This window comes from Theobroma cacao, chromosome 2, assembly GCF_000208745.1.
Source record: "Theobroma cacao cultivar B97-61/B2 chromosome 2, Criollo_cocoa_genome_V2, whole genome shotgun sequence".
NCBI lineage: Eukaryota > Viridiplantae > Streptophyta > Magnoliopsida > Malvales > Malvaceae > Theobroma > Theobroma cacao.
The window spans coordinates 4,115,503-4,142,175 of record NC_030851.1 but is presented as its reverse complement, the minus strand read 5'-3'; the positions used below and the strand labels follow the sequence as shown (position 1 = coordinate 4,142,175).

Genomic DNA, 26,673 nt, shown 5'->3' with positions numbered 1-26,673 from the left:
AAATTTGGACTAATCACAGACATTGCAGCGAAGCAGCTGCTTTGCAGCCATTGATTTGTTAAGACCGCAACTCCGTTGCATCAACAAATTGGCAACCCATGGAAACAATCATGCTTGTCTTGTGGATTCTGAAAGGATCACATCTACAGTTATGAACTGCCTCTTTGCTTGTATATATAGCACTTCTGCTTCACACTTTCATGCTTTCTTTTAGGATGACCAAAATCCCGCAATCATAGAAGATAATATTGCATGCATCAAGTTCATTTCGAATCAAGTCATTCATATACATTAGGATTTCAGCTAATCAAGCAAATCAGATAAGAAACAATAAATTACACGCAACAAATTGTATGGTAAAATTATACAGGACCATCACACACAAACAAACAAATCTGATGACTATTAATTTTTAACAGACAAATCTGATGAGTATTAGTTTTCCACGTTTGCCGATTCCACTATATCAGTGATTCATCTCCAGCTTCTGCCAAGTTAAGGGTAGAAAAGAAAACTGTGTGAATCATTCCAATGGATAAAGTAAACGAAATGATATGGAAGGATTCTATCAATTAGAGAAATAGTAGTACCTTTCCCAGGAACGATTATGACAGGAGCAGATTTACAATTGTGGAAGCAATACTCGCTCACACTTCCCTGAAGAACACTGCAAATTAAAAGTAGTATAAATATGAAGAGAGATGAGCAAGGAAACAAGGGGGGTTATTCTGTAGAATGGCAAAGTAACACAAGCACAAGCATCCACATAGAAAGATGTAGCATGTAGGAAAGGGGAAAGCAAACCTTTGTATTAAGCTTCGGCCACGGGTTCCCATAACCACTGCTGCTGGCTTCAACCTTTCTGCTTCCTTGCAAATAACCTTACCTGCATCCCCCTCTACAATTCGAGCTGTAGTCTTCACCTAATTCCAGAACAATTTACCGTTATTGAAACCAAACACTGAATGATTGTTGACCATTTTCAAAACCAAAAAAAAAAAAGAAAAAAGAAAAGATTGTTGACCCTCTAAGCTACATTGGAGTTGAAGTGGACATGCAAAGGTAGGGTTGACTATAAAACACCACCCTGAGGTTGGAGTCAATTATCCAATTGCATCCTAAACTTGTTGTGCATTGATGCGAAAACTAATTGATGATTGCACTTTAATTAGCATGTTCCTTAAAAATTCAATTTTTCTGTTCATGTTGATCAACATATACTTTTGAATTGTTCAATTTCCTTGAATAATTAAAATGTGGATTTATATTATTTAATTTATTTTTTATTTAAATCAGGTTAAGCTAATTTGATCTTAATAAAGAGACAATATTATAGCTCATAATATGATCTAATAAAGTGGGTTTGATTCCAATATTATACGTGAACTTAATAATGTAAACCTATGTAGTAACCTTAAATCTTATGACAGGTAAAATTAGATCTGCTATTCGGTTTGCAAAATACATTCAGAATCTCATTCATTTGAAAGTAATAAATTAAGGAAGAGGAGGATCTTAGTGCATTGAATCCTACCACTTAATTTGATTAGTATCCTTTCGGTTGTCAAATCATAAATCAGAATTCTAAATTACTACTATGATAAATCTTGAGTCAAGTGTAAATTATCATACATAAAGTTTAACATATATAACTCTAACCATGGAATACCTTAATCTTTGACAGAGTGCTTCAAAGAAAATTTGCATATTGAAAATGGACCGATATGGAATAAAACAATAACAATAAGTGATCAAAATATATCAATTTAAAAGTTAAAGATGCAAATAGACAACCAATTCATAGTTTAAAAATTGGGATGGTGATGGTTATTGATCTACATTCAAACTTCCCTATAAATGCCACATTACAAGTTTTAGACATGTGTGTCCAAAGAACAAAGAAAAAGTTTTAGAAATGGAACTAATCAACCTATATTTTACATTATGAACCTATAAATACGTAAAGATTACATTTATCTTTATATAAACTTAGTTACCCATTTTTTCCCCTTAGAAAATTAAGTAATCTGCTGATCACAAGCAATGTACTCATCTCTTGGAATCATAGACAGAGAATGGAATGCATCTAAGATCAGCCTATGTTAAAATGTTCACACAGAAGGTAAATATATTCCCTTGCTGGACAAGGCACACAACCTCGAAGATTTTACCACAGAATTTCACCTCTTTAAGCAATCATAAAACAGAACAAGGATTAGAAAAAAGAAAGTACTAACCATGGCAACCTCAAACGCCTCCACAGCTAACTTCTCCATAAGCCCTTGGCTGGTCTCATAAACAATCTCGTTTCTGACGCCTATTAAAAGAAAACCCAGAAAATAATTTTGAGAAACAACTTATAGAGTAATCTCATTGTTGATTATTTTCCAATAAATAACCACGAAATATTTTGCTTACTGGAAACAGCATGAACAAGATGGATGGTATCAGCAAGCCTGACGAGGTGAATAAGCGCCCAATCAAAGGCGTGCTTGCTGTTGGGACCATGATCAACTGCTATTACTATATCTCTGCCTCTCCTTCTCTCCCCTGACTCCCTCTCCAACCCTGGCTCTGGAACTATTGGGATCAACGTTGGCAACTTTACTTCTCTGTAACTGTACTCTTCATCTTCCAAAACCGTATCCATTAAGTTGATTGATTCCAAAATGATTTCCGCAAGAAAAGAAAAAAGGATTTCGTTCCTGAGTTCTTGTGTTCTAAGCTTTGGTTTATGTCCTGTTTTTGGAGGTTGGTTTTGGTTCTGATGGGTTGGAAATTGGATGAAATACGAGACCCAACCTTTTGATTAGTAGGATTTTGGTGTCGCCGCCAGACAAAGTTACGTGTTTGAACTTTTAACCATGTCGTCGGCTCGAAAAGTCATAGATCCATCGGATTCACACGAGTCGTTACTCGTTACATGGCGCAGCCCGTTGTTCTGCGGTTTTAACCATCCATTAAGCAAATCAAATCGGGTCTCGTTAATAGGCTCGAGCAAACAGGCTTGCTAAAATAATTATATAAAAAATTTTACATTTGTAAGAATAAAATTATAAAATTTTGAAGAAAAAGTAAAGATAAAATTATATAATTTTTTAAAAAGTAAAAGAAAATTATAAAATTTTAAAACTTTTGAAAAACTTATTAACCCCCTTCTCTCTGTCTGAAATTGTGGAAGAATTCTACTTATAATTTTTTCAAAATATATTTACTTTAATTTCCTCTTTCTCAAGGAAAAATAGTTTCCTTTCAAGTTTCAACCAACCCGAAAAGTTTAATTCTCATGAATTATGACTTGTAAACATTTCTTAGCTTGACTCTGCCACCAACTGAAACCATTCTCATTTTCTTTAGCAGTAAACAAATATATTCACTTAGAAAATAAGAAGCTGAAATTTCATTTTCTAAAATTCAAAGAAAAATACAGAAAATTCATCCATTACATTTACATGTATATTTTAGAAATGTAGATTCATAGCCCATAATGTAATTGTTTTATTACATTGCTGGACCGCTACTACACGGTTGGTGGTGGCTACAATGGCTAAAACTTGGACTCGCCAAACTATTAATTAATATCATCATATTGAAGTTTTTTTTTAAAAAAAATTAAAAGAAGGAATTTAAATTTTATTTTTTAAATAAAAAATTATGCATCAATCAATAAATTAAATGTTTAGATAAAATATTATATATCAACTAATAAGTTAAAAACTCAAATATCATCATATTTAAAGTTTAAAGATTAAACTATTGATGTCATTACGTTATACATTTCATGCATTGGAAATTTTGAGAAGGAACAATAATAAAAACCTGGCGTTTCTTCTTGCGCAAGTATTTATTAACTTTTAAATAATTAATTTATATGGATTGAATTTGACCATTTCGATTTAATTTTTTTTTCTGTGTTAATCAATTAGGAAGGATAATTTATTGTATAATTTCAAATAAAAAACTCAATCACTAATTTATATATTTTTTATATACAAATATTTTTAATATTTTTAATAAATAAAAATAAATTAAAAACATATAGACTTTATTAATAAAATATTATTGGAATATTGAACAAAAACTTTTAGATATATTTTATATAGAAAAAGTATTACTAATATTATTAATAATTAAAACTGATAGAATTTGTTAATATAATAAATTTAACCATGTTCAATTTTAACATACATTGGATTAATTTTAATTATTTTTATAAAATTTTGTTCATCAAATTTCTAAAGTTTTTAAATCGCAATGCTTTCGGCTTGAAGGCGCAAAAAAGCAGGTCCTGGTTGACCTCTCTTCAACTGTAAGGCCCAGCGACTGCAGCAATGGGCTCGAGCTTTCCCGTCAGATCGGCTGGCTCAACACATTGGCCTCTAATTCATGTAGGAAATCTGCAAAACTTTTCTCACATACTTTCCAACCGATCCCAAATGTTTCAGTTCTCATAATAATTTCTGAATCGTATCGTTCCTTAATGCTACAACACTTAATCCCCATTCAAGCCGAAAAATCAGAATTTGCAGAAGATTAACAAAATGGAATCCTCATGACATTTCAACACAAGTTTTTAAAGCTAAAACAATGTTTGTATTATCCCACAAAGAATAGCAAATAAAAATGATTTCTTTCTCACAAAGGAGGGACAGGGGAAAAACCAGAAGCACCAAAAAAAGAAAGAGATGACGCTCAGAAGACGTTTAAGAATGGATGAAAAAGTTCATCCTCATGTTACGAATCAGATTAACGAGATTTAATTTCTATAATCATCATCGCACCTTCTCTTTCTACATTAAATCCTCAAAATAAGCAAAATAAAAACGCAGAAAACATGGAAACTGATAAAGATAAAGGCTAGAGTTTTTGATTTTGGCAGAGGAAGGGAAGAAGAGATCTGGTTTTGAAGCTGAACCAGTTTCGTTGTTAGGGTTTCAGAACTTGGCTATTATTTATCGCCGGTATCTTGACTCTAATTACGAAAATGCCAATCAAAAGTACTCCGGGTTTTAGCTGGGCCCTGGAAACCAGGCTGGGCTCGATTCAGATCAGATTGTAGCCCACAATCAGCAGAATCAAAGTGAGGCCCAAAACTTTCAAAAATTAATTAGGCTCCCTTAGTTGGCCCAATCAGTTTTCGGTGTAGGGACGGATTCTGTTCAACCATTATTGTTTTTTTTTTTAATTTATGAAGTGAAAAAAATTCAAAGTCGATTCCTTAATCAGAAAGATGCATTTATTATTGAATTAAATATATAAATGTATAAATAATTATGATATCATTAAATTATTCATATCGTAATTTAATGATATCAGAATCTCACATAATAATTCTATTAAATTAAAATATAATCTAGATAACTGCCATAATTATGTTACAAACTCCATTTGATAAGATTATATAACAAGGTCTCAAAGCTGAGCTGGATTCGACTCCAGATAAGGTTGTAGCTCACAATCAGCATAATCTAGAGAGGCCCAAAACTTTCAAAAATTAATTGGACTCCATTAGTTGGTTCGATAATAATTTTTGTGTGTTTATTTATGGAATGAGAAAGATTCGATATTGATTTCTTAATTAAAAACATGTAAGGATTAACTATTTAGCTGTACAAATAATTACTTGTTAGTTTGAGGAAAAGATTTAAGGAATAAAACAAGTATAGCAACTTGTAATTACCACCAAGTAAAATATAATTGTCATGGTCGACTCCCGCCCCCCGGGTTTTAGGGCAGGAGCCTTTACCTAAATAGTACTACTAGTTCAATTCATTTGTCCTTAGTTGCTTATCCGATGACTTTTTTCCAGTTCAAGTATACCAATCCTGTCGGGGATTAAATTAAAGTAATCAGCTAACACTCATATTGCCAAACATGTCAACTTTCCATCTAACAGTTCAAAATCTTTGGCTGAATGGTTTTATAAAATTCTAAAATTAGATTCTTTAATTGAAAACATACATTTATTATTGTGTTGTAACATGAAAGTGTTTCAATTTTATGACGATAGTATAAATTATTGTCATAAAATGAAACACTTCATTCTAAGTGCTTTTCTTACTTATATTTTCTATTTTAAATTTTATTTTAATATATTATTTCAATGTAATAGTAGGAAATATCTGTTTTACTGTATCATCAAAAGTTATACATGTAAAATGGATTTCCATACTCTAAGTATTTTTTCAAAACTTTCTTACAATCATGTAACTTGGAGGTACGGTTTATATCCTCTCATTTATACTTTTTATTTCGTAATTAATAAATCTTAATAGGGTAGCTAGACCCTATTAAATTAAAAAAAATACATTTATTATTGAATTAAATGTTTAAATATATAAATAATTACCATATTATTAAATTAATCTTATCGTAGTATAATAATATCGTGATCTAATATAATTATAATGATTTATCTTATAATCTGTATTATTGCCATAATTACATAAGAAACTAGCTTTGAGAATACTATATAATGAGGCCCCCTTTGTTATTAATTAACCAGTCAAAATTGTGTAACTTTGCTTCATTATTCCTTTACAAGAAAATCATATAGGTTGATTGAATTTTAATCTAGTTCCCGGCCTGCACACCCATCGAGACGAAGGAAGTCATCACAAGTGCACATGGCAGGAATGAATATTTGTAGCCATGCTAATATTGTTATCGTTTTATTTGAAGTTGTTTTTGCTTTTCTTATGGTTAACGCAGCTGCCAAAGCTCCCATAGACATGTCTACCGCCATTCTTTTGAGGGTCGATCAGGCTGGCCATGGGGACTTTAAGAAGATACAAGATGCAATAGACGCTGTTCCATCTAATAACTCTGAACTCTACTTCATTTTGGTTAAGCCAGGGACATACAGGTAACGTGTGGGTGTATGACCATGTTTATAGCTAAATACTACAACTTGATGGGCTAATTGAGATGGTTTTTGTTTTTTTTTTTCAGACTTTTTAACTCTTTGTTTTGTTTGAACTTTCATTGAGCAGGGAAAAGATTGTTGTGCCTGCTGATAAGCCATTTATAACATTGAGTGGCACTCGGGCCCAAGACACCATAGTAACATGGAATGAGAGCGGGGGGATATTTGATTCTGCAGCGCTCACTGTATTGGCCTCTGACTTTGTTGGACAATATCTCACAATTCAGGTATCTATATATGTTGGCTTATATGTATAAACAATTCCTAGAGCTGTTGCTAGTCTCTTCACTTTCTTCTCTTTCTTTTTCATCTAAAAATTCAGCATATGATGCGCCTCTAAACAGTGCTGGAGCTTTGTGTGGGACTTCCTCCCATGTTCTGTGGGCACCAGTCTGAAATAAATAGGTTTTGTTTGTAGGGATGTAGGCCATTCAGGATGTTTGTCAAGGATGCAATTCTGATACAAATTCAAATTTTAGTCAACATAAAAATTGATGTATATTCCCAACACAATTTAAGTCCATTTCAGTCGAACAATCAATTGATATTACCCCTAAGCTCGCTGATTTACCTCCAAATTCTAATGAAATGAATTTGTGGCTGTAGAACACATTTGGGACGGGTGGCAAGGCTGTTGCAATGAGGGTATCAGGAGACAGAGCTGCATTCTATGGATGCAGGATTCTCTCCTATCAAGATACTCTCCTGGATGATACCGGAAAGCATTATTTCAAAAATTGCTACATTGAAGGAGGCACAGATTTCATATGTGGAAATGCTTCGTCCTTTTATGAAGTGAGTGCTTTACATTGTCTAAAAGAGACAAATTTAAATGGCAAAATTTTAGCAGTAAAAATTTTTCAAGGATGACTAACAAGTTGATACGACTTTTATCTCCTTGTAGGGATGCCATTTGCATTCCCTTTCAACAAAAAGTGGATCTATCACTGCTCAACATAGGAATTCACCTTCAGAGAATACCGGCTTCACTTTCTTGGGTTGCAAGATCACTGGCATTGGTGCTGCTTTCCTTGGAAGGCCGTGGGGTGCTTTTTCTCGGGTAGTCTTTGCCGAAACCTACATGTCCAATGTGATAATCCCACAAGGATGGGATGACTGGCAAGACCCAAGAAAGCAAAGGTACATATATATATCAGCTAATCTTGAAAATTAAAATTATCTATGTTTACTGGTTTAGTAACATTTTCTATTTTGCATGACAGGACTGCGTATTATGGTGAATACAAGTGCTATGGACCTGGAGCTGATGCATCAAAGAGGGTTCAGTGGTCACACCGCCTATCACAAAATGAAGCTGCACCATTCTTGACTATGGACATGATTGGAGGGAGAGCTTGGCTTAGACCTGCACCAACCAATTTCAAAAGGCGCCCCGGTTCCATTACCAGTGGCTGATGAAAATAATTAGATACTGATTGATTGTTATTGCATCAAATCTAGAAGAACACATTGATTTGATGTAGTAGTCCACAATAGACTAGTGACTTTATTGTAACATTCATGTACATATGACATACATGCACCCCTATGTTTATTCAATTAAAATAACTAAATAAGAGGGTTCTTCTTCCACCTTAATTATCCTTTTTTATTCCCAAGTGAGATATGGCTGGCTGTTGTCATGTGCATAAAAAAACATTTTTGAACAACCCGAAGCAGCTGGAATCTGAAGTAAATCTTAACACTTTTCCTTAACGGTAAAGCTCACCAGCTCAGGGCGGTCGTGTTTGGTTTTAAGTAGCTCTCATGTTTATTTTCTTAGTATTTTATCAATAACATCTGGTCTCTCCGTCTTCTGATCTTCAAGTGTAACACCCTTCAAGTCCCTCTCATATTTTGCTTACAAGCGTTCATGTTCAACCTCTGCTCCTCCTCTTACCTAATTCAACAATACCCTCTCCCTTCCCTTTTAACAAACTGATAGCATTACTTAACCTTTTTCATACACTATAAAAACCATTAAACCTCAACTCCCTATGTCTCATCAGAAGAAACGTAACCCGGAATTCGAAGAATTAAGCACACAAAATGGCAGTAGGCAAAATTTTCTGCTCGGGGTCATTCTTTTTCTTCCTCTATCTAGTTGGCTTCATTTCTCTTCCTGCAGATGCAGCAGTGAGAAGATACCAATTCGATGTAGGCCTATTGAATCCATGGCATGTTGTATTCACCTTTTAGCTGAATTTATTTTCATTCTTAATGATAATATGGCTTTCTGTTCTTTCAGATTCAAGTGAAAAATGTTAGCAGGCTATGCCATGCTAAACCTGTTGTTACAGTCAATGGGATGTTTCCAGGGCCAACAATATACGCGAGAGAAGGCGACAGAGTTCTCATTAATGTCGCAAACTACGCCCAATATAACATGTCCATTCATTGGTAGGAAATGCATCATTTCTTTTGAAAATGCGATTCTCATGTCATGAAGTCAATTATTGGGCTTTGTTGATACGATTCTGTCATGGCAGGCATGGACTGAAACAATTTCGCAATGGATGGGCAGATGGACCAGCTTTTATAACACAATGCCCTATCCAGACAGGGCACAGTTACACGTACGATTTTAATGTAACGGGTCAACGAGGAACTCTATGGTGGCATGCACATATCTTTTGGCTCAGAGCAACAGTTTATGGTGCAATTGTAATCATGCCAAAACAGGGGACCCCATTCCCTTTTCCTCAACCTTACAGGGAAACTAACATAATTTTAGGTGGGGTGAATTGTTCCGTATTGGTGGGACTATTTTAATTAGACAATTAACGTGTTAATATTTCCATAATTCTTGTACTTGGCGCAGGTGAATGGTGGAATAACGATGTTGAAGAGATTGTTAAACAAGGGAACAAGCTGGGATTACCGCCAAATACATCTGATGCTCACACAATTAATGGAAAACCAGGGCCATTATTCCCATGTTCTGAGAAATGTAAGCTTAGCCTTTTTTTTCAACGGAGTATTAGCACCGGCTTTTGGATTCAGCATACAAGGCCTTGCATTCTTATTTTTTTCTTTTCTTTTGCAGATACATTTGCGATGGAGGTAGAACAAGGAAAGACTTATCTCTTGAGAATTATCAACGCTGCACTCAACGATGAACTTTTCTTTGCCATTGCTGGCCACAATATGACGGTGGTAGAAATAGATGCAGTTTATTCTAAACCGTTTACTACACAAGCAATTCTAATTGCACCAGGGCAGACCACAAATGTTCTTGTTCAAGCCACCCAAGCACCTGGTAGATATTTCATGGCGGCTAGGCCTTTCATGGATGCACCATTGACCGTAGACAACAAAACCGCCACGGCTATACTTCAATATAAAGGTGTTCCAAACACTGTCCTCCCAATCCTTCCTCAGCTACCATCACCAAATGACACAGCTTTTGCATTGAGATACAATGCCAAACTTAGGAGCCTAAACTCTCCACAATACCCAGCAAATGTGCCCCTTAAAGTTGACAGACATCTCTTCTACACAATTGGATTAGGAATCAACCCATGTGCAACTTGCCTGAATGGAACACAACTCACTGCATCTTTGAACAACATTACCTTTGTTATGCCACAGATTGGCCTTCTTCAAGCTCAATATTTCAACGTCAAGGGAGTATTTAGAACAGATTTCCCTGACCGCCCTCCTAAACCTTTCAATTACACTGGTGCTCCATTGACTGCCAATCTTGGTACTACTTTAGGCACCAGGCTAAGCAAGATTGCTTTCAATTCCACAGTTGAGTTAGTGCTACAGGATACCAATCTTCTAACTGTTGAATCCCATCCATTCCACCTTCATGGTTACAATTTCTTTGTCGTTGGGACTGGAATCGGGAACTTTGACCCAGCAAAAGACCCAGCTAAATTTAACTTGGTTGACCCTCCTGAAAGAAACACAGTTGGAGTACCGACCAGTGGGTGGACCGCCATAAGGTTCAGGGCTGATAATCCAGGTACATTCACCAGAAACTCAATATAAACATGGCATTAGAAAGAAAGCAATTTAAAACAACGAAAAAATAATAGTAATCCTCTACAGTCTAAACCAATTCTTTTCATTCTTCAGGAGTTTGGTTCATGCACTGTCATTTGGAGCTCCATACCGGCTGGGGTTTGAAGACAGCTTTTGTGGTGGAGAATGGAAAGGGACCAGATCAATCCATTTTGCCTCCTCCCAAGGACCTTCCACCTTGCTAGTTGTTTCCTGGTTTACACAAAAGCCTAAAGGGCGCGGCCAACTCTTGTTAAGCTGACTATTTTTCTTTTTGACTCTTTCCTGCAAAGGGCAGGAGTTAAATTGGAGGATAAATTTTTATCTATGAAGGCAAATAATTACAATTGTATGAGGTTCTTGGAATTGTGATTAAAATCTTGTTGTGTGGAATAAAATGATTTGGTCTGAAATTTTTTACTCTGCTTTTTGATTCAAATGTTTGGTGTCCCTAGAACTCAACGCTTATCTTATAACATAAGGCAGGCTATGCAAGAAGCAAAGTCCACTTCAATTCCTTAGATACAATATATTAGCCAATTAATCCTGGTAACAGCACAACTCGAATAGTTTTGCTAAATTTGTTCAATATGAAATCCGTGAGCTCTGTTACTAAAAGGTTTTACCATGATTTCAATAGCAGATACGACTTATTTACCTATATAATTTATCAATTTTCATACAAAAAATACACATATCAGCTACAGATACGTGAACCTTCGCATAGCAATAATACAAATCAATCATGTATGGTGCTCTCCAGGTGTCGGAGACTTCAATCATTTGATGTACTCTATCCGTATTCCTTCAATTGTTGCTGCAGCTGCCGTCCTTGGCAACGATGTAATCCATATGCTTTCATCTGTATCTACTTCCAAATCTTTCAGTTGTTCTGAGACCCCCAATTCAAGAACTGTCTTCCTCCTCACAATGTCCCCACCATGATCTCTCTCCCTGAAACCAACACCCTTGGGAATGTGAACAAATATCCCCGAAAATTCTCTGAACTTTGGGATGATGATCGTATGATTAACAACATTTACATAAACATCAAATTTAACAAATGCGTCCCCTTTCACTTCGATTCCGTGCACAACTATGACTTCTTCCTCTTCTTTTTCTCTCTCTCCAATGATTTTTAAACCTAAATACCTTTACTGTCAATGGAAACTGGAAATCTACAAAAAGCACTGGCGATTCAAATCCCGGAGGGCAACAGTAAACAATAAGATCTGGACTACCAAAAGATGGATGGCACGCTGTTAAGTTTGGGCCGACAACTTTGCTCGTTACAGCCTTGTCCATGCTAAGGTCGTGGTTACTGGAAGCCCAGCCTGAGCCTCCCAGCTTCCCGAGAATCATGTCTGTTAGTTCCCTGGACAGCTCGAAAGTAAGGGCTTGTTACAGGTCCAAAGGATCTACAAGGAACAAAAAGCAAGGAAGACTAACATGGATACGTCATGTACAGGCTGTTCTGATATATTGATATAGCCAATTGTAATATTGGCTTTACATGTATTAATTAAGTGACAAATCAATGATTAACACAGGACAAAGACTTGCACAAAGTACCCCATATATAAACGCTGCCTGAACTTGATGCAATTCCAGGATTCGAATAGTCAAAGGCAGCATTGCGACGATGAGAGCTAACACAACTGTAAGAATCCATTTCTTCTGCTCCATGGCTGGAAATCCAGGACCTTGTTAACAAGCTTGCCTTGAAAGCCTTAAAACGCTCCGAGATTCCTGGAGACAAAAATCTGCTCCTGACCATCTCCTTGATAATACTGAGATGGATGAGTGATGACTAACTGATCCCAGAAGAGAACCACCAACTGAATCAAGCATACAAAATTTTCTCTAATTCAGTTGCAATGTCAGAGGCCTTGCTTCTGAGGGGATCGATCTAAACAGAAGCAGCTTTTTAGGTTAACGAACATGCAACATAATAGCAACGTACAAACAATGTCGAGCAACAATTGCTCGAAGTTGAATAAAAGAGACGAGATTTACCCAATCTAACAATATCAGTGTAACCCACTAAATAAATATGGGATTAATGAAAATCTGACAAATCTCGTGAATTTGATCAAGTTGAAGTAGATCATTTGCGTACCCAATCTAACATAAGAATTGAACTAATTCGATAATCAAGTCAGCAGTTCAACCAATTTGACCGTCGATTTGGTCCGATTTTAATAACTATATATGCAATTTACTTTCACTTAAAATTTTTTTCCTTATTATTTTTTTGCAATTCGAACAGGGATTCCTCTCCTCTTAATCAAACTAGCTTTTGATCCTAATATGTAAAATTTTAATACACAGAATAAAATATTTTGGAAAGATTTTTGTGGCCATTGATCATTGATTCAAAAAGGAAACCTATTTAATTCCACTTAAAAATTGGTCTTAGAATCATGTAAATTAAACAATATATAATTTTAGTTTACTTACAGCTTACTTATTCTCCTTCATAAAATTAATTGATGAGAGTATACTTTTTCCACTTAGTTTCCGGATCTCTAATTTTAAACATTTTCCGTCATAACATCTTAAAAACTACTCAACAACCAGGTGATTGTCGTTTCTCCAATAAATACTCCTCAATTAATAGCATAAGTTAAAAAATTTAATAGGCTCATCAAGTTAATTAGGATCATTAGTCACGTTTATTATATTGATTGCCTTAAATACATGTATAATGAGTTTTTTAATTAAATTATAACGCCACGTCCATATCATTAAGAATATTAGGGACTTGAATTTGGATAAAAATGGCAATAAGAAGGACGTGAATATATATTTATATTTATATATATCCCATGATTAGCTGGATTGATCCATCAAAAAAGGATCCATGGCTTCGAGCAGGGGTAAAAATTTTAGATTTTTTATTTAGATTAAATGTAATGAAAAGTGATAAAAATTTATATAGATTTTTTTTAATTTTTTTGGAAGAAAGGTATTCGGATTTATTTTTTAAATAAAAGATTATACACTAATCAATAAATCAAATATTTAAATATAAAAAATTTTATTTAAATTTATTTTTTAATAATTCAAAAACCCCTTTAGATATTATACCAAATTTGACTTGTTTCTTGGAAAAAAACAATTCTTTACCTACCTTGATTTGAAAAATAGAAAACAGAGATAGTCCACGATAGATCCAAACCTGATTAACAAAATAAAGAAATCAAAGCCGACGGCAATCAATTTTTAGCCTTTTCGGTTAAATTTGCTACAGTTTTGCTCACGTTGCTAAATCTAGGCCTTAAGTCGTTGGATACGCTTTTAGCCTACTATTATTAGCCCATACTAATGGAATATCTCTCATCTAATCAGTTCCCCATTTCAATTAACCTCTTATTTGGATTTAGACATTTTTGTTTTTTTTTTTTCATTAAATATGCCATTTGAATATATATTATATTATTTTATCTTATTTATTTTAATGAAAACAATGTTTTCTTTAATTATATAACGAATATATTAATTATAATCATAGATAATAATATTTTCAATTAAAGCTTTGGAAATAAATAATAGAGGTACTAAAGGTAAGGCTGAACTAAGATTGTTGATAGACATAGACGAATAGGGTTGGGTCAGACGAATAAGTGGTCCAAGACTAATTCACGTGTCATAATAAATGTGTTGAGAAATAATAGATAAGAAAATAATTGAAGGGCTCTTAACCCACTGAAAACATGCCCATGACACGTGCTATGAGGGAAAAATAACTTTATTCGATAAATTACTCTGAATCTAGACAGAATAAAAGACAATATTTTCCATCATTAAATAAACATTATTTATCTTTGTTTCAATGACTAAAAATGAGATCTCCAAAATAAAGGAGACTTCAAAAGTTTTTCTCTCATTCCTTCTTTCTCTAATGAAGACATGAATTTATTTGATATACTTAATTTGTACTCCTTCAATTGTTACACTGCTACAACTTGCTGTCCTTGGCAACAATGTGACCCAGATGCTTTCATCTTCCTTTGCTTCCAAATCTTCCAATAGTTCTGACACTCCCAGTTTGAGATCGATCTTCCTCTTCATCATCTCCCCACCCCCAGGAATGTGAGCGAAGGTCCCCGCGAATTCCCTGGACTTTGGAGAGATTATCGTCTGATCAACCATGTTTACATACACATCAAACTTAACATATGCGTCCCCTTTCACTTCAATGCCGTGAACAACTATGACCTCTTCCTCTCCTTTCTCCCTCTTGGTCAAATGATTTTTAGACCTGTTAACCTTTACTGTCAAGCTAGCGTCTAGAGCTCGACCATGGGGCCCGAAATCAGAGGACAGTCGGAATTGGTTCTCATTCTCTTTCGATTTTAATATCTGACGGGCTACCTTTGGCGGAACTGAAGGCGTGGGACGTTTATTCAACCACGGACGATCGACCTCCTCGTAAGAATAACCAAGTTTGGAGATATCAAGAACATCACGAACCTTAATCTTTACCAGCTTCAAGTTCTCATCATAAAAGAAAAAGAAAGAGTTTAGCCAATCTGGATCTTTGATATCCAATTCATGTTTATGAATCTCCCTCCAAACTTCCCAAAGACGATCTATATTGGAATGATGTGCATAGAAAATAGGGTCTCTTGCTGCTGAGTAGAATTTACCCATATCCTCCCTTCCAGGTTCTAGATTGCTCCCTACCCATGTATGCAAAGTGTTGTGAGGGGCACTCTCTACAGTGCCGGGTGAATTACAATATCCTTCATTGGCTTTATATGTGCATCCCATGAACAATTCCGTCTTCTTTGCACCAGATACCATTTGGTTATACATAAATGCCAAGTTTGTATCCAACTGCTCTTGAGGACTCAAATTTGTTTCCTCGAAGTAGTTCAAATCTGCCACCCGCGGTGGAAAATGTGAAAAGTCACGTACCTTGTGAAAGAATGATAAATTCATGTTCGCGTAAATATCCGGCATCACCATTCCTTCAGGGATGTCCCAAGTCCAAACCGGAAAAGCAAACGTGTCATCTCCGATTAGACTACCGATGATGCGTTCGTGGAAGTAGATCATCATGCGGTGCCAGGGAAAGAATAACCATGTTCTGTGAATACTAAGAGGGGTATTGGAGTTTTGTTGGTCGTAGGCTCCAGTACAAAAGAGACAGTGCAAGTTGGCTTGACGGGCAAAACTTCGAGGATCATCGTATGGCAAGGACTTCATGATCGACAAAGCCTTGTTGTATTTGGCGATGTAGTTCTCGTCCACAAGTTGGACTGGCCTGCGCACACGTTTTGGCGATTGAGGATCAGGAAACTGGAAATCGACAAAGGGCACTGGCGATTCAAACCCCGGAGGACAACAGTGAACAAGAAGATCTGGACGACCATATGATGGGTGGCACGCTGTTAAGTTCGGGGCGATAAATTTGCTCGCTACAGCCTTGTCTGTGCTAAGGTCGTGGTTACTGGAAGCCCGGCCTCCCAGCTTTCCGAGTATCATGTCTGTTAGTTCCCTGGAGAAATCAAAAGTAAGGACTTGTTACAGATCAAAGAGATCTGATAGGAAAAAAAGACAAAAATCAAGATAGAATTGGATTCACACGTCATGTATAAGTTTTTAAGATACATTTATTAATTAAGTGACAAATCAATGCGAGAAAAAGGAAGAAAACTTGCATAAAGTACCCCGTATATAAACGCTGAACTTGATGCGATTCCAGGATTCGAAAAGTCAAAGGCAGCATTGCCACGATGAGGGCTAACACAACTGTAAGAATCCATTTCTTCTTCTCCATGGCTGGAAATCCAGGACCTTGCTAACAAGCTTGCGTCGAAAGCCTTAAACTGCTCCAAGATTCCTGGAGGACAAATTTCTGCTCCTGACCTTCTCCTTGATAGTAATGAGTCTGGTGACTAACTGATTCAAGACGAAAAGCACCAGCTCAAATCAAGCATGTACATATAAATATATACGCCCAACCTCTTTTTTGCTCTACAACATAAGTCTTCTGTGTTCCAGTTTCACCGACGGAGGCCTTTCTTCTGAGGGGATCTAAATAGAAGAAGCATATTAAGTTGACGAACGTGCAAAATAATGGGCATCAAGCATAAATAAAATCGAGCAAAAGATTGCTGTAAGTTGAATGAAGGAGACAATAGATTTACCTTTTGATGCTCTTCCCAAGCCGCTCTAACCCTTTCCACAGGACTGATCTACTTTACGCTTGAATACTGCAACTTAAATAATTCAATGTTCACTGCAAACAGCTGGTCTTTGATTGAAATCAACGGTCTCTAAATTTCTCACGAGTTATAACACAAAATCGTTGCAATAATAATATTATATTATCAATTCAAAAAGGCGTCTGGGAATCATTTTCTTTATTAAATTTCCCCGAAGACAGCAAAAATTGACTGTCCATGTCTGAAAACATGTGCCTTAGATCAGACAAATTAAATACAGCATGGTGTGTGCAAATACATGCAGACTTTGTGCAACTTGGACCCGTGCAACCAGAACGCAAGTATTTTCTTTACGTAACAAAGTAAAAGAAGATATTGGTAGATTATGCTCACCTACTCGATGCATCAATAATTAGCGGATTGCGACTTCTCTGGTGCAACACGGGAATAACCTTTTAATTAATAGTATAAGTTAAAAAGCTTAATTTCTAGCCTAATGACTAGTAGAAGGACACGAGCCAATAATTAAGCCTTTCAAATTATCTGCATGGGTTTAAAATATATGACATGGTTGCCTCGTGGTTAAGATCATTTTGTATTATTTTAAGAATATATATATATTTATTTAATACTATAATGAGTTTTTTTTTCATTTTGTATACGTGCAAAAAATCAATATTTGTCTGAATTTTACAAATTAAATTAAATTCAAACTCGTTTAAATATGATAGATAGATCTGTAAACGAAATAAGTTTTTTGTGCAAAAACTTGCTTTTATTATCTAAATAATATATATAGACTTTTCCTAACAAGACACTTCACAATAATTAGAATTTTGGTACACTTAATTTCGAAGTTTTGGATTTAAACATTGAGGAAGAGAAGATTATTACTTTTCAAAATAGACCTTATTAATTTACCTCTTATAAAAGTTACTAATGATCAATTTGTTTTTCTCAAATTTTAGTTCAAAATTGAAATAAAAAATTAAAAATCGCCTAACTTATTATTACTTATTAGGCTAGCTCTTATTTATACCATATACTAACTTTAAAAATTAAATCAAACAAAAATTATAAAAGAAGGATTAGATTATAAAATAGGACACCAAATCTAGAATATCTCTATAAATATAAAATCTGGGCATGTTGATACTCATATAATATATTATTAAAAAAAAGGAATATTCCCGAGCACATTTTTGGGAGTTATTCATTTTTTTTTTAAGAAATGCCATACTTTGATGCCTTCTCTATGAAATATCAACCACAATGCAGGTATACAAAAACAAACCCTGCATATCAAAACAACCACAAACCAGCCCCCTGCTGCCTGTTGACTGCACCCAGCAAGCCTACCATGATTATGGCCAGCACAACCCTCCCAACCAGGCATGCTGGCACCCAGACAACACAGCTTACAGACACCATCAAATAAAGGCATCATAAATAGACAATAGATCAACAAAGCCCTGCATACCCTTCTCTTATCAACGAGAGACCCAAAAATATACACACTATACAAAATAAACAGTTTTCTACACATTATCAATTTCACCTGAGGACGGCAGAAGATCAGGATTAATCTTAAGAAGTCAAGTGAAGGAGTTGTTCATTTGTAGATGTTTTTATTATTAAAAAAAAAAGGGTAAGGGCTGCAAAACGACGACATTTTATATTGTCACCCATTCTAATAGTGCTCTTGTCTAATTACACTTAATTTTAAAATTATGATGAAACTCGATAAATTAACATTGGTATGATCATACTCAAAAGATTTTAAATTTGTAGACTTTAAAGATTGTTATTTACTAATTAATATTCTCAAACTTCTTTACGTGTGTGTGATTTAGGGTTTAATTCATGGCAAACAGTAGTACAATCTTTTCAATTATATTTGTTCTGAATTTGATTCATCATACCGGCCATTAACACGTGATGTGTGAACAATAACGCTTAACTCAATTATTATTGATTTATTTTAATAAAAAAATTCAAAACATTTGGCTGATTGGACACGAAAGCTTTGAAACTAATGATGAGAGTACTTACAAATCTTAACAAAATATAAAAACTATGTGCACATGCAACATAAGGTTTGCCTGTACTTTGTAAGTTTATTAAATAGATATTATAAGATTTTTTCTACATACCTTACCTACCTTGGTTGTTGAAAGAAAAAATAAAAGGAACAGAGACAGATCCAAACATTATTGTTACAAAAATAAGTGCATCAATTAATAGTATGAGTTAAAAGAAGTTATGAAGATCGGTTCAAAGAAAAACGAGACTCAGAGCTGGCAGATGGTCAAACACCAAAAACAAATCAAATCAAAGTTTTGCTCTCAGTCTTAATTCATTGTACATGCTTTTTTAGCCTTTTTATTAGGAAAATATATAGCGATGTCATCATAACTTATCAATTACTCATTTGACTTTAGCCTATTTTATGTACACTTTTGTACGCAGTTAGCACTTTTTTTAAAAAAAGTATTTGTAGTTTGCACTTAAATTTGATAACAAAAAACAAATATAGCACAAGTTATTTTAGTGATGTAAAAAATCCATTAATTGTGAATATTAATAGTTATTTTCATTTGGAGCTTTCTAGATACATATTTTTTTGCTTGAGGTTAATTTAAGAATTTATTTTTAATTCTTTTCTGTTCAAGTTTATTAATTTTTCAAAATTGTCATTTTTTTGAAGAGGTTTTTTAATCTTATAGAAACAAGTATTAATTACCCTCTCTATCCCATTTGAGAAAATATATAGAAATAATATCTAAGAAAATTTTTGAATTTATTCAAAAAAATTTAATCAAATCTTTATTTTTTTATTGTGTTCAATTAAGTTTTTATAATTTTATTTTGGGCCAAATAAGTTTTTATTAATAACAATTGACCAATGGTTATTCATTAAAATGTCATTTGTCATTTTATATCACGTTACATGTTAAAATATCATACTAATTGATGACGCGACATAATGACCACATAATTATTTTCACATTTCATATTAATGTCATATGAGTATAAAATGACAAGTGATATTTTGACTAATACTAATTAATCAACCATTATCATAAGGGCCTATTTGACTTAAAATAATAGTGCATAAGTTTGAGTAATTGCAAAAAGAAAAATAATTTTCTTGAATATTTATAAGAATTTATTTGAATTTTATCAATTATGTTAGGTCTTCTTCCAGAGTTTTTGTTTCCCTTTTTTAACCATCTTATATATTTACTTCTTCTTTTTTTCGAAAATTTTATCTTTGAAACCAATTAGTTTCCCACAATTCTAACATGTCTTGTCTTGCAAGGACAACAATTCTAATAGAAACTTTTACTGTTGGTATATGAGATTTAGTTATTCTCTTTAAATTAGTAAATATGTTTGGTAACTAATTTGCTATATTTTGTAAATGAATTTTTGAATTTCAAATTTACATTATTTAAGTTCACATTGATTTGAGTGATGATCAAAATTAGATAATAATAATGTATTTCAAGAAATTTCTTTTTCTAGCTAATTATTTTCTCTCTCTAATATTGAAAAAACTGTTTCATCAAAATAACAATCGACAAATCTTGTTGTCAATAAATCTTTTGTTAATGGTTTTAAATATTTAATTATAAATAGAGAGTCGTATTCGACAAATATTCTTAACCTCCTTTAAAGATCCATTTTTGTGCGTTATGGTGGATCAATTAAAACATATAGTACGCATCTAAAAATTTTTAATTACGAAATATTTAGTTACTGGCCATAAACCAATTGTATAAGAGAGAATTTATAATAACTTGTTAGCATGACAAGTACAAGTGTTGCTGCATGCAAAATGACATGCCTTTGAGCAAAAATGCAAAATTTTTTTTATAAGCAATGGCCTTGCAATTAGTTGGAATAAACGATTTTGCTGGACTATTTTGTATATTAACATAAGCAATAGGTTGTTCAACGGTAATTCTAATTAATATGTAATATTCATTAAAGGTTTAAGATGTAAATTCATCAGCATTATCAAGACGAATAGTCTTCATTGCATAATTAAGAAAATGTGCTTGCAAATGAATGATTTAGGTGAGTAATCTTGCAAATACCAAATTGCAAGTTAATAATAAGCATACATGTGACCATCTAATCAATGTATTAATTAAAATTATAAAATATCTAAATAGTTCACATGATGGATGTATAAATCTACATATATCACCCTGAATACATTTAAAAAATGTAAGAAATTTAGTCTCAACTTTTGCTAGTGATAGCCTTATAATTAATTTACCTTGAAAATAAGCTACACTTGAGAATTCATCAGATAGAAACATTTTTTGAGTTTTCAATAGATGATCATATGAATTTTCAATAATTTTTCTCATCATTATTGATTCGGGATGGCCCAACTGGTTATACCAAATATTAAAATTATTAGTAAACTTCTGATTTATTATGGTATGAATTCCAATCATTCTAATATTTGTGTAGTATAATTAAGATGAATATTCATATTTTTCTTCAATAAAATAAGATACATATATAGTAAGAAACTTGCAAATTAACATAAGATAACATTAGATATATAATTTACTATTAAAATACATAATAAAAATATATCATTTAAATATAATGAGAACATATAAAAACATCTCAAAAATAAAATTATATTAAACATAACAATAAATTATTTAAGAAATTCCATTCTTGTATATTTTAATCACCAATCATATGATCAATTCCTTCTTTAGGGTGGACAAAAAAAAACAACAACATCTAGATTTGTTATAACAACTTGGCTATGATTAAAATAATTTTGAACAAAATTTGTTTCGATATTTTTTTTTCTTTTAGCTTTCAGTAATACTTGATAAAATTTAACAAAATGTTTTGACATAAAACAAGTATACGACCAATGGCCTTTCATGCCACATCGATGATAGATATTTTTTATATTCTTTTTATTCTATCTACCTTTATCTTTCTTATATCGCTTCGCTTTCCATCTACCTCTTATGGGTAAAAGTATCCATTCACTTTTAGTGAGTAAAGGGTATCTATCCACCTCTGATGGGTAAAAAGTATATATCCACCTCTGATGGTAAAGGTAGCCATTCACTTCTGATAGGTAAAGGTATTCATCCACCTCTGATGAGTAAAGGTATCCATCCATCTCTAGTGAGTAAAAGTATCCATCCATCTCTAGTGGGTAAACGTATTCTTAGAATAGTGATTAGTGTAACCACCATTATTGTAATTATTATGGTGACTTATTCTATATTCATGATCATAATTATTAAATTAAGTCACATTCAATTCAAGAATAGACGAAGTTCATGATTTTTCATTGGTGGCTTGTTGTTTTGCTCAACTACAAAAAAGACATGAAATCCAAAACAAAACATATTTCAGATTACCCAAAGTATAGTATTTTTTACTTATTACAAAAATAAATATCATACTAATTCAATTTATAATGTCTTATGCAAAATCTCATAATATCAAAGATAGATTTATATATATTGAGCAAAATTATAGTAAAAATTCAATAAAAAAATCATATATTAAGAAAATCATATTTCAAAATTGAAACGAATATATCATATATAATTATATATATTTTCATGTTCAACCTGATCAATGGACAAAATATGATAAATACTACATGATAGCAAAATTCACATTAAGATTGATTTTTAGGAAATAAAAACACCAAAGAGATATCAAGTCACTTACTTGATGTGCTAAAACTAAAAATCAAACCATTAACTCCTTTTGAAGCCTAAAGATGATGAAAACTAAATAATACCAAAAATTGATAAATTAGATAATCGTGCTGATAACGTATTATAAAATATAATATGAAAAAACAAGTATGAGAGAAAAGTATTAATAAAATAAGAAGATTTCATTAAAGAGTGTGTATTTACAAATGAAATGAAGTGAAGTGCTTATTTTTAGGCTAATAACCCTTTATCTAGATAAAATTTATAAGATAAAGACAATATTAAGGGATTTGATGTGGATGGATTAAATATTAATCTTAATATAATTTAATTTATATCAAAATCTATATATATATAATCAAATATAAAAGTTCAAATCAAATTACACTCCTATGTCTAACTTGTTAAGTTGTTTAGCTTATTTAGACGGTCTAGTCTAAAATCTTCAATCGTAACATAATAAATATTTACACATATATTCATAATAAACATAAACTTTAAAAGAAATAATTAACTGTTGAGCGTTATTAAAATCTGCCTTGACAACTATTCAAATTAGTAACTTAGTCTATCCTTCTAGATTTTGTAGTGCATATCTATAACATATATAATTTGAAAATCCAAAACTAGCTCCATATTTGGCCACATTTTTATTTTGTCATGTGAAAAGTTGTAATTTCTGTAATATATTTAAAAAGAAGAATTGACCAGGTGAGGGCAGAGAGAGTGAGAAAGAGAAAAGATATTGAAGCAAAGAGAGAGAAAGAAAAGATTGCAAAGAGATCAGAGTTTATCGTTGAAGCAAAGAAGGGATTGCAAAGAGGCCCGTGTGTTACACACGGGTCATACTCTAGTATATTATCAAAAGGCGAGAAAAATAAATATCCTTTGAACGCCTTTATTTTGGGTGGCAAAAAGTCCTAATGATTGATAGAGAGATAAGAAAACTATGATGACGACTGTTGGAAAAAATGGAAGGGAATAGTATATATATATATATATATATATATATTGTCAAATTTTTTGACTAATTTGCTTCTTGGATGTTCACGGAGTTGGATCTTTTGGGAGAAAATTTTCTTAATTTTTATATACTTTTAATATAATTAATTATATTATTATAAAATTATAAGACTTATAAAAATTTGAGATTTAAAATAAAGGTTTTGTTCGTTTTACCCCAGAGCCAGTCCTGGCCACATGAGTCAAAGTTCATGGCATACAGAAGAGAAGCTATATGGAAAGTCCCCTCAAGCAAATTTTTTAAAATTCAACGTGGAGGATTGTGCTAGAAGCAAGTTACATCCTACGAGATGTGAAGGTATATATTTTGAGAAATTCTTGTGGAATTTTCATGTTATATTTTCTGGTCCCATTGGTGTGTTTGATTGCGACTATACTGAAGTTTATACTATTAAAATGGCCGTTGAATTATAAGTTGCGTGGTGTAATTGTATATATCTTGTTTCGGAACGTGCTGAGAAAAGCAAATTATGGTGCTGTCATTATGGCGAAAATGAGATTGCGAGATGTATATTTGTCACTTGGTGTTGATCGGTGATGGCGTTACAGGCTGGTTGTCGGCATGTCTTAATTATTATTTTCAAGTTTTATGAACGTGATTCTTTGAGCTTGTCTTTTGGGATGTTGTTATGTTGGCACTACCTTTCATAGCATGATGATTAGTTTTTGGTCTAATTTTGCTCGAATTATGTCATGATAATTTAATTTATTGATTTGATTTAGAGAAAAAATATCCTTAGACTAAGAAATTTAAAACCATAGTAAGAGAAGTATGCCATGAATAAGAGTTGCGTCAAACAAATACTACATATACTATAACAACTATTTCAGATTTTTTTATTAGATTATTTTAAAGTTTAAATGGTGGGGAACTACGGAAAACTATACATGGTAGAAATTAATGAATATTTATCCAAAATTTTAAATAAATTTATCATCACCACTCAAACGTGTGATGTCCATAATCATTTATTAAATTATATATATTTATTATTATATATACGGAAATAAGATAATAATCAATATATTATAAAATTATAAATAAAAAAATCAATTGACCTAACCCAATAAAAAGAACCCATAACCATTTGTACCATTTTCGAGGTAAGGAATCTGCACCATTAACAAGGTAGGAGTTTCAATTCATTGACGACTTAATTATTCCACCCTTGAAAAGAATTTGAGCAAATATTTTGCATTAGAAAAAAAAAAAAGAAAACATAATTCATTTCTCTTGTATTTGGTATAATGGCATCTCCAAAAGTAAAAGAGACTATATATTTCAAAAAAGTGGTAATAACAGACATGAATTATCTGATGTGCTCGGTTCGTACCCCGCCAATTGTGACGTTGCTACAGCTTGCCGTCCTAGGTAACAATGTTACCCAAATGGTTTCATCTTGATCGGCTTCCAAATCTTCCAATAGTTCCGACACGCCCAATTTGAGATCGGTCTTCCTCTTCATCATCTCCCCACCACCGGGGATGTGAGCAAAGGTACCTGCAAATTCCCTGAACTTTGGAGTCATTATTGTCTCATCAACCACATTCACATACACATCAAACTTAACATATGCGTCTCCTTTCACTTCAATTCCATGGACAACTATGACCTCTTCCTCTTCTTTCTCGCTCTTGGTCAAATGATTTCTCGTTTCCACATGTCGCATCAGATAGAAAAGCTGAGTTAGGTAAAATACTTGTGAGACCGTGTATAAACGTTGCAACTTCGAACACCAAAGGAGTAAAGAAAACGACATGTATGGACAATATCTGGAGGAGGAAGCAACTCCACCGCAAGTGGGACTTCGTTACATTGTTTTTTGGTAAACAAAGAAAATAGAACGGCTCTGCCTACCTACCAACTATTGAAAATTTCAATTAAATCAATTGAATAAGTTAAAAAACATCATGAAGGTTGTGCAGGAAATGAAGGACATCTTGATGGCTCCAGGACGTAAAAGCAGGAAAAGTAAATAATAGAGAGCCCCACATTCTCTAGCTACCACGCCTGGTTCAGACACCCTTTCAATGCTCGTGGCTGATTTCTGTCCTTTAAACCTCGGTGCAAATCAGAATGGAATCCTTCTGACCCTTTTCTTATGATGCTCCTTGAACAAATACTGGTTTAAACCAACCCCATTCCTTCAAGTGTCTTGTCCCTGCTCTTGGGAACAGTAATACTAATAATTTTCTTGGGCTAAAACAACCTAGGTAACTTGATATCTAACATCAACATGATTATCGTCTATGTCAATCTTTTGATTGCCATGTTAAAGAATACTTTATTGTTTATGTCAAATTTGATTAGTTTGTTTTCTTTTTTTGACTTTTTGTTCTAAATTGATTGTGTGTTTGCCTACCGACTTTTTGTGACATGGTTGTAGTGTTTGTGAGAGCACTGGCTTTTTCCTGAAACCTGCCTACTACTATTGTTACTGTTCATACGACACAAAAAAGTACTAAAAAAAACAATAATTTCATAAAACGTGTATCATGTTTTTTAAAAAGGAAAATACTCGCTGCGTATTTCACTTTGTTCTTTTCTAATTTTAATGCATGTTACTATTTATATTTTTTAAAAATATATATATATTTTTTATAATTAAAGAAAGAAAGATTAAAATTTTATTTTTTAAGTAGAAAAATTATGTATCAATTAATGAGTTAAATGTTCGAGTGCATGTTAATATTTACATTTATCAAAATTTTTTATCAAAGTAAGATAATTGAAAAAAAAATTTATCATTAAAATATATTTTTTAAAAAAATAATATTTTTTTAAAATTTTAAAATTTAATTTTTAAATAAATTTTTA

At 33.0% G+C, this 26,673-nt stretch overlaps 4 protein-coding genes across 5 annotated transcripts; 2 read left to right on the top strand and 2 right to left on the bottom strand.

Moving 5' to 3' along the window:
- Positions 217 to 2,953, bottom strand: LOC18607766 (universal stress protein PHOS32). Its single transcript, XM_007042103.2, has 5 exons — positions 2,419 to 2,953; positions 2,238 to 2,317; positions 805 to 923; positions 591 to 667; positions 217 to 487 (listed from the first exon to the last, which is right to left on the bottom strand). The coding sequence occupies exons 1-5, from the start codon at positions 2,648 to 2,650 to the stop codon at positions 462 to 464; spliced, it is 534 nt and encodes a 177-aa protein (XP_007042165.1). The 5' UTR covers positions 2,651 to 2,953; the 3' UTR covers positions 217 to 461.
- Positions 6,627 to 8,341, top strand: LOC108660614 (putative pectinesterase 11). The gene is made up of 5 exons (XM_018114842.1): positions 6,627 to 6,865; positions 6,993 to 7,152; positions 7,532 to 7,720; positions 7,830 to 8,065; positions 8,149 to 8,341. Exons 1-5 carry the CDS (start codon positions 6,627 to 6,629, stop codon positions 8,339 to 8,341), a joined length of 1,017 nt encoding a protein of 338 aa, XP_017970331.1.
- LOC18607765 (laccase-11) lies at positions 8,953 to 11,353 on the top strand. Its single transcript, XM_018114646.1, has 6 exons — positions 8,953 to 9,082; positions 9,174 to 9,325; positions 9,415 to 9,659; positions 9,747 to 9,875; positions 9,972 to 10,895; positions 11,009 to 11,353. Exons 1-6 carry the CDS (start codon positions 8,975 to 8,977, stop codon positions 11,137 to 11,139), a joined length of 1,689 nt encoding a protein of 562 aa, XP_017970135.1. The 5' UTR covers positions 8,953 to 8,974; the 3' UTR covers positions 11,140 to 11,353.
- Positions 14,669 to 17,207, bottom strand: LOC18607763 (aureusidin synthase). 2 transcript variants are annotated; one of them, XM_007042098.2, is made up of 3 exons: positions 17,092 to 17,207; positions 16,612 to 16,978; positions 14,669 to 16,439 (listed from the first exon to the last, which is right to left on the bottom strand). In XM_007042098.2, exons 2-3 carry the CDS (start codon positions 16,719 to 16,721, stop codon positions 14,852 to 14,854), a joined length of 1,698 nt encoding a protein of 565 aa, XP_007042160.2. In that variant the 5' UTR covers positions 16,722 to 16,978; positions 17,092 to 17,207; the 3' UTR covers positions 14,669 to 14,851. The 2 variants fall into 2 exon arrangements, with proteins under 2 accessions (XP_007042160.2, XP_007042161.2); XM_007042099.2 differs by having other exon boundaries at positions 16,612 to 16,968; positions 17,092 to 17,201.

Bases quoted from the DNA above. Each gene is read 5' to 3' on its own strand.
- LOC18607766 (XM_007042103.2), bottom strand. From the start codon at position 2,650: ATGGATACGGTTTTGGAAGATGAAGAGTACAGTTACAGAGAAGTAAAG. The intron at 2,318-2,418 runs GTAAGCAAAATA...TTCTTTTAATAG, and splicing joins TCTTGTTCATGCTGTTTCCA to GCGTCAGAAACGAGATTGTT. The intron at 924-2,237 runs GTTAGTACTTTC...TTCTGGAATTAG, and splicing joins AGGCGTTTGAGGTTGCCATG to GTGAAGACTACAGCTCGAAT.
- LOC108660614 (XM_018114842.1), top strand. From the start codon at position 6,627: ATGGCAGGAATGAATATTTGTAGCCATGCTAATATTGTTATCGTTTTA. The intron at 7,153-7,531 runs GTATCTATATAT...TTGTGGCTGTAG, and splicing joins GACAATATCTCACAATTCAG to AACACATTTGGGACGGGTGG. The intron at 8,066-8,148 runs GTACATATATAT...TTTGCATGACAG, and splicing joins CAAGACCCAAGAAAGCAAAG to GACTGCGTATTATGGTGAAT.
- LOC18607765 (XM_018114646.1), top strand. From the start codon at position 8,975: ATGGCAGTAGGCAAAATTTTCTGCTCGGGGTCATTCTTTTTCTTCCTC. The intron at 9,326-9,414 runs GTAGGAAATGCA...CTGTCATGGCAG, and splicing joins TATAACATGTCCATTCATTG to GCATGGACTGAAACAATTTC. The intron at 9,660-9,746 runs GTGGGGTGAATT...TACTTGGCGCAG, and splicing joins GGAAACTAACATAATTTTAG to GTGAATGGTGGAATAACGAT.
- LOC18607763 (XM_007042098.2), bottom strand. From the start codon at position 16,721: ATGGAGAAGAAGAAATGGATTCTTACAGTTGTGTTAGCCCTCATCGTG. The intron at 16,440-16,611 runs GTACTTTATGCA...TGATTTCTCCAG, and splicing joins GTTCAGCGTTTATATACGGG to GGAACTAACAGACATGATAC.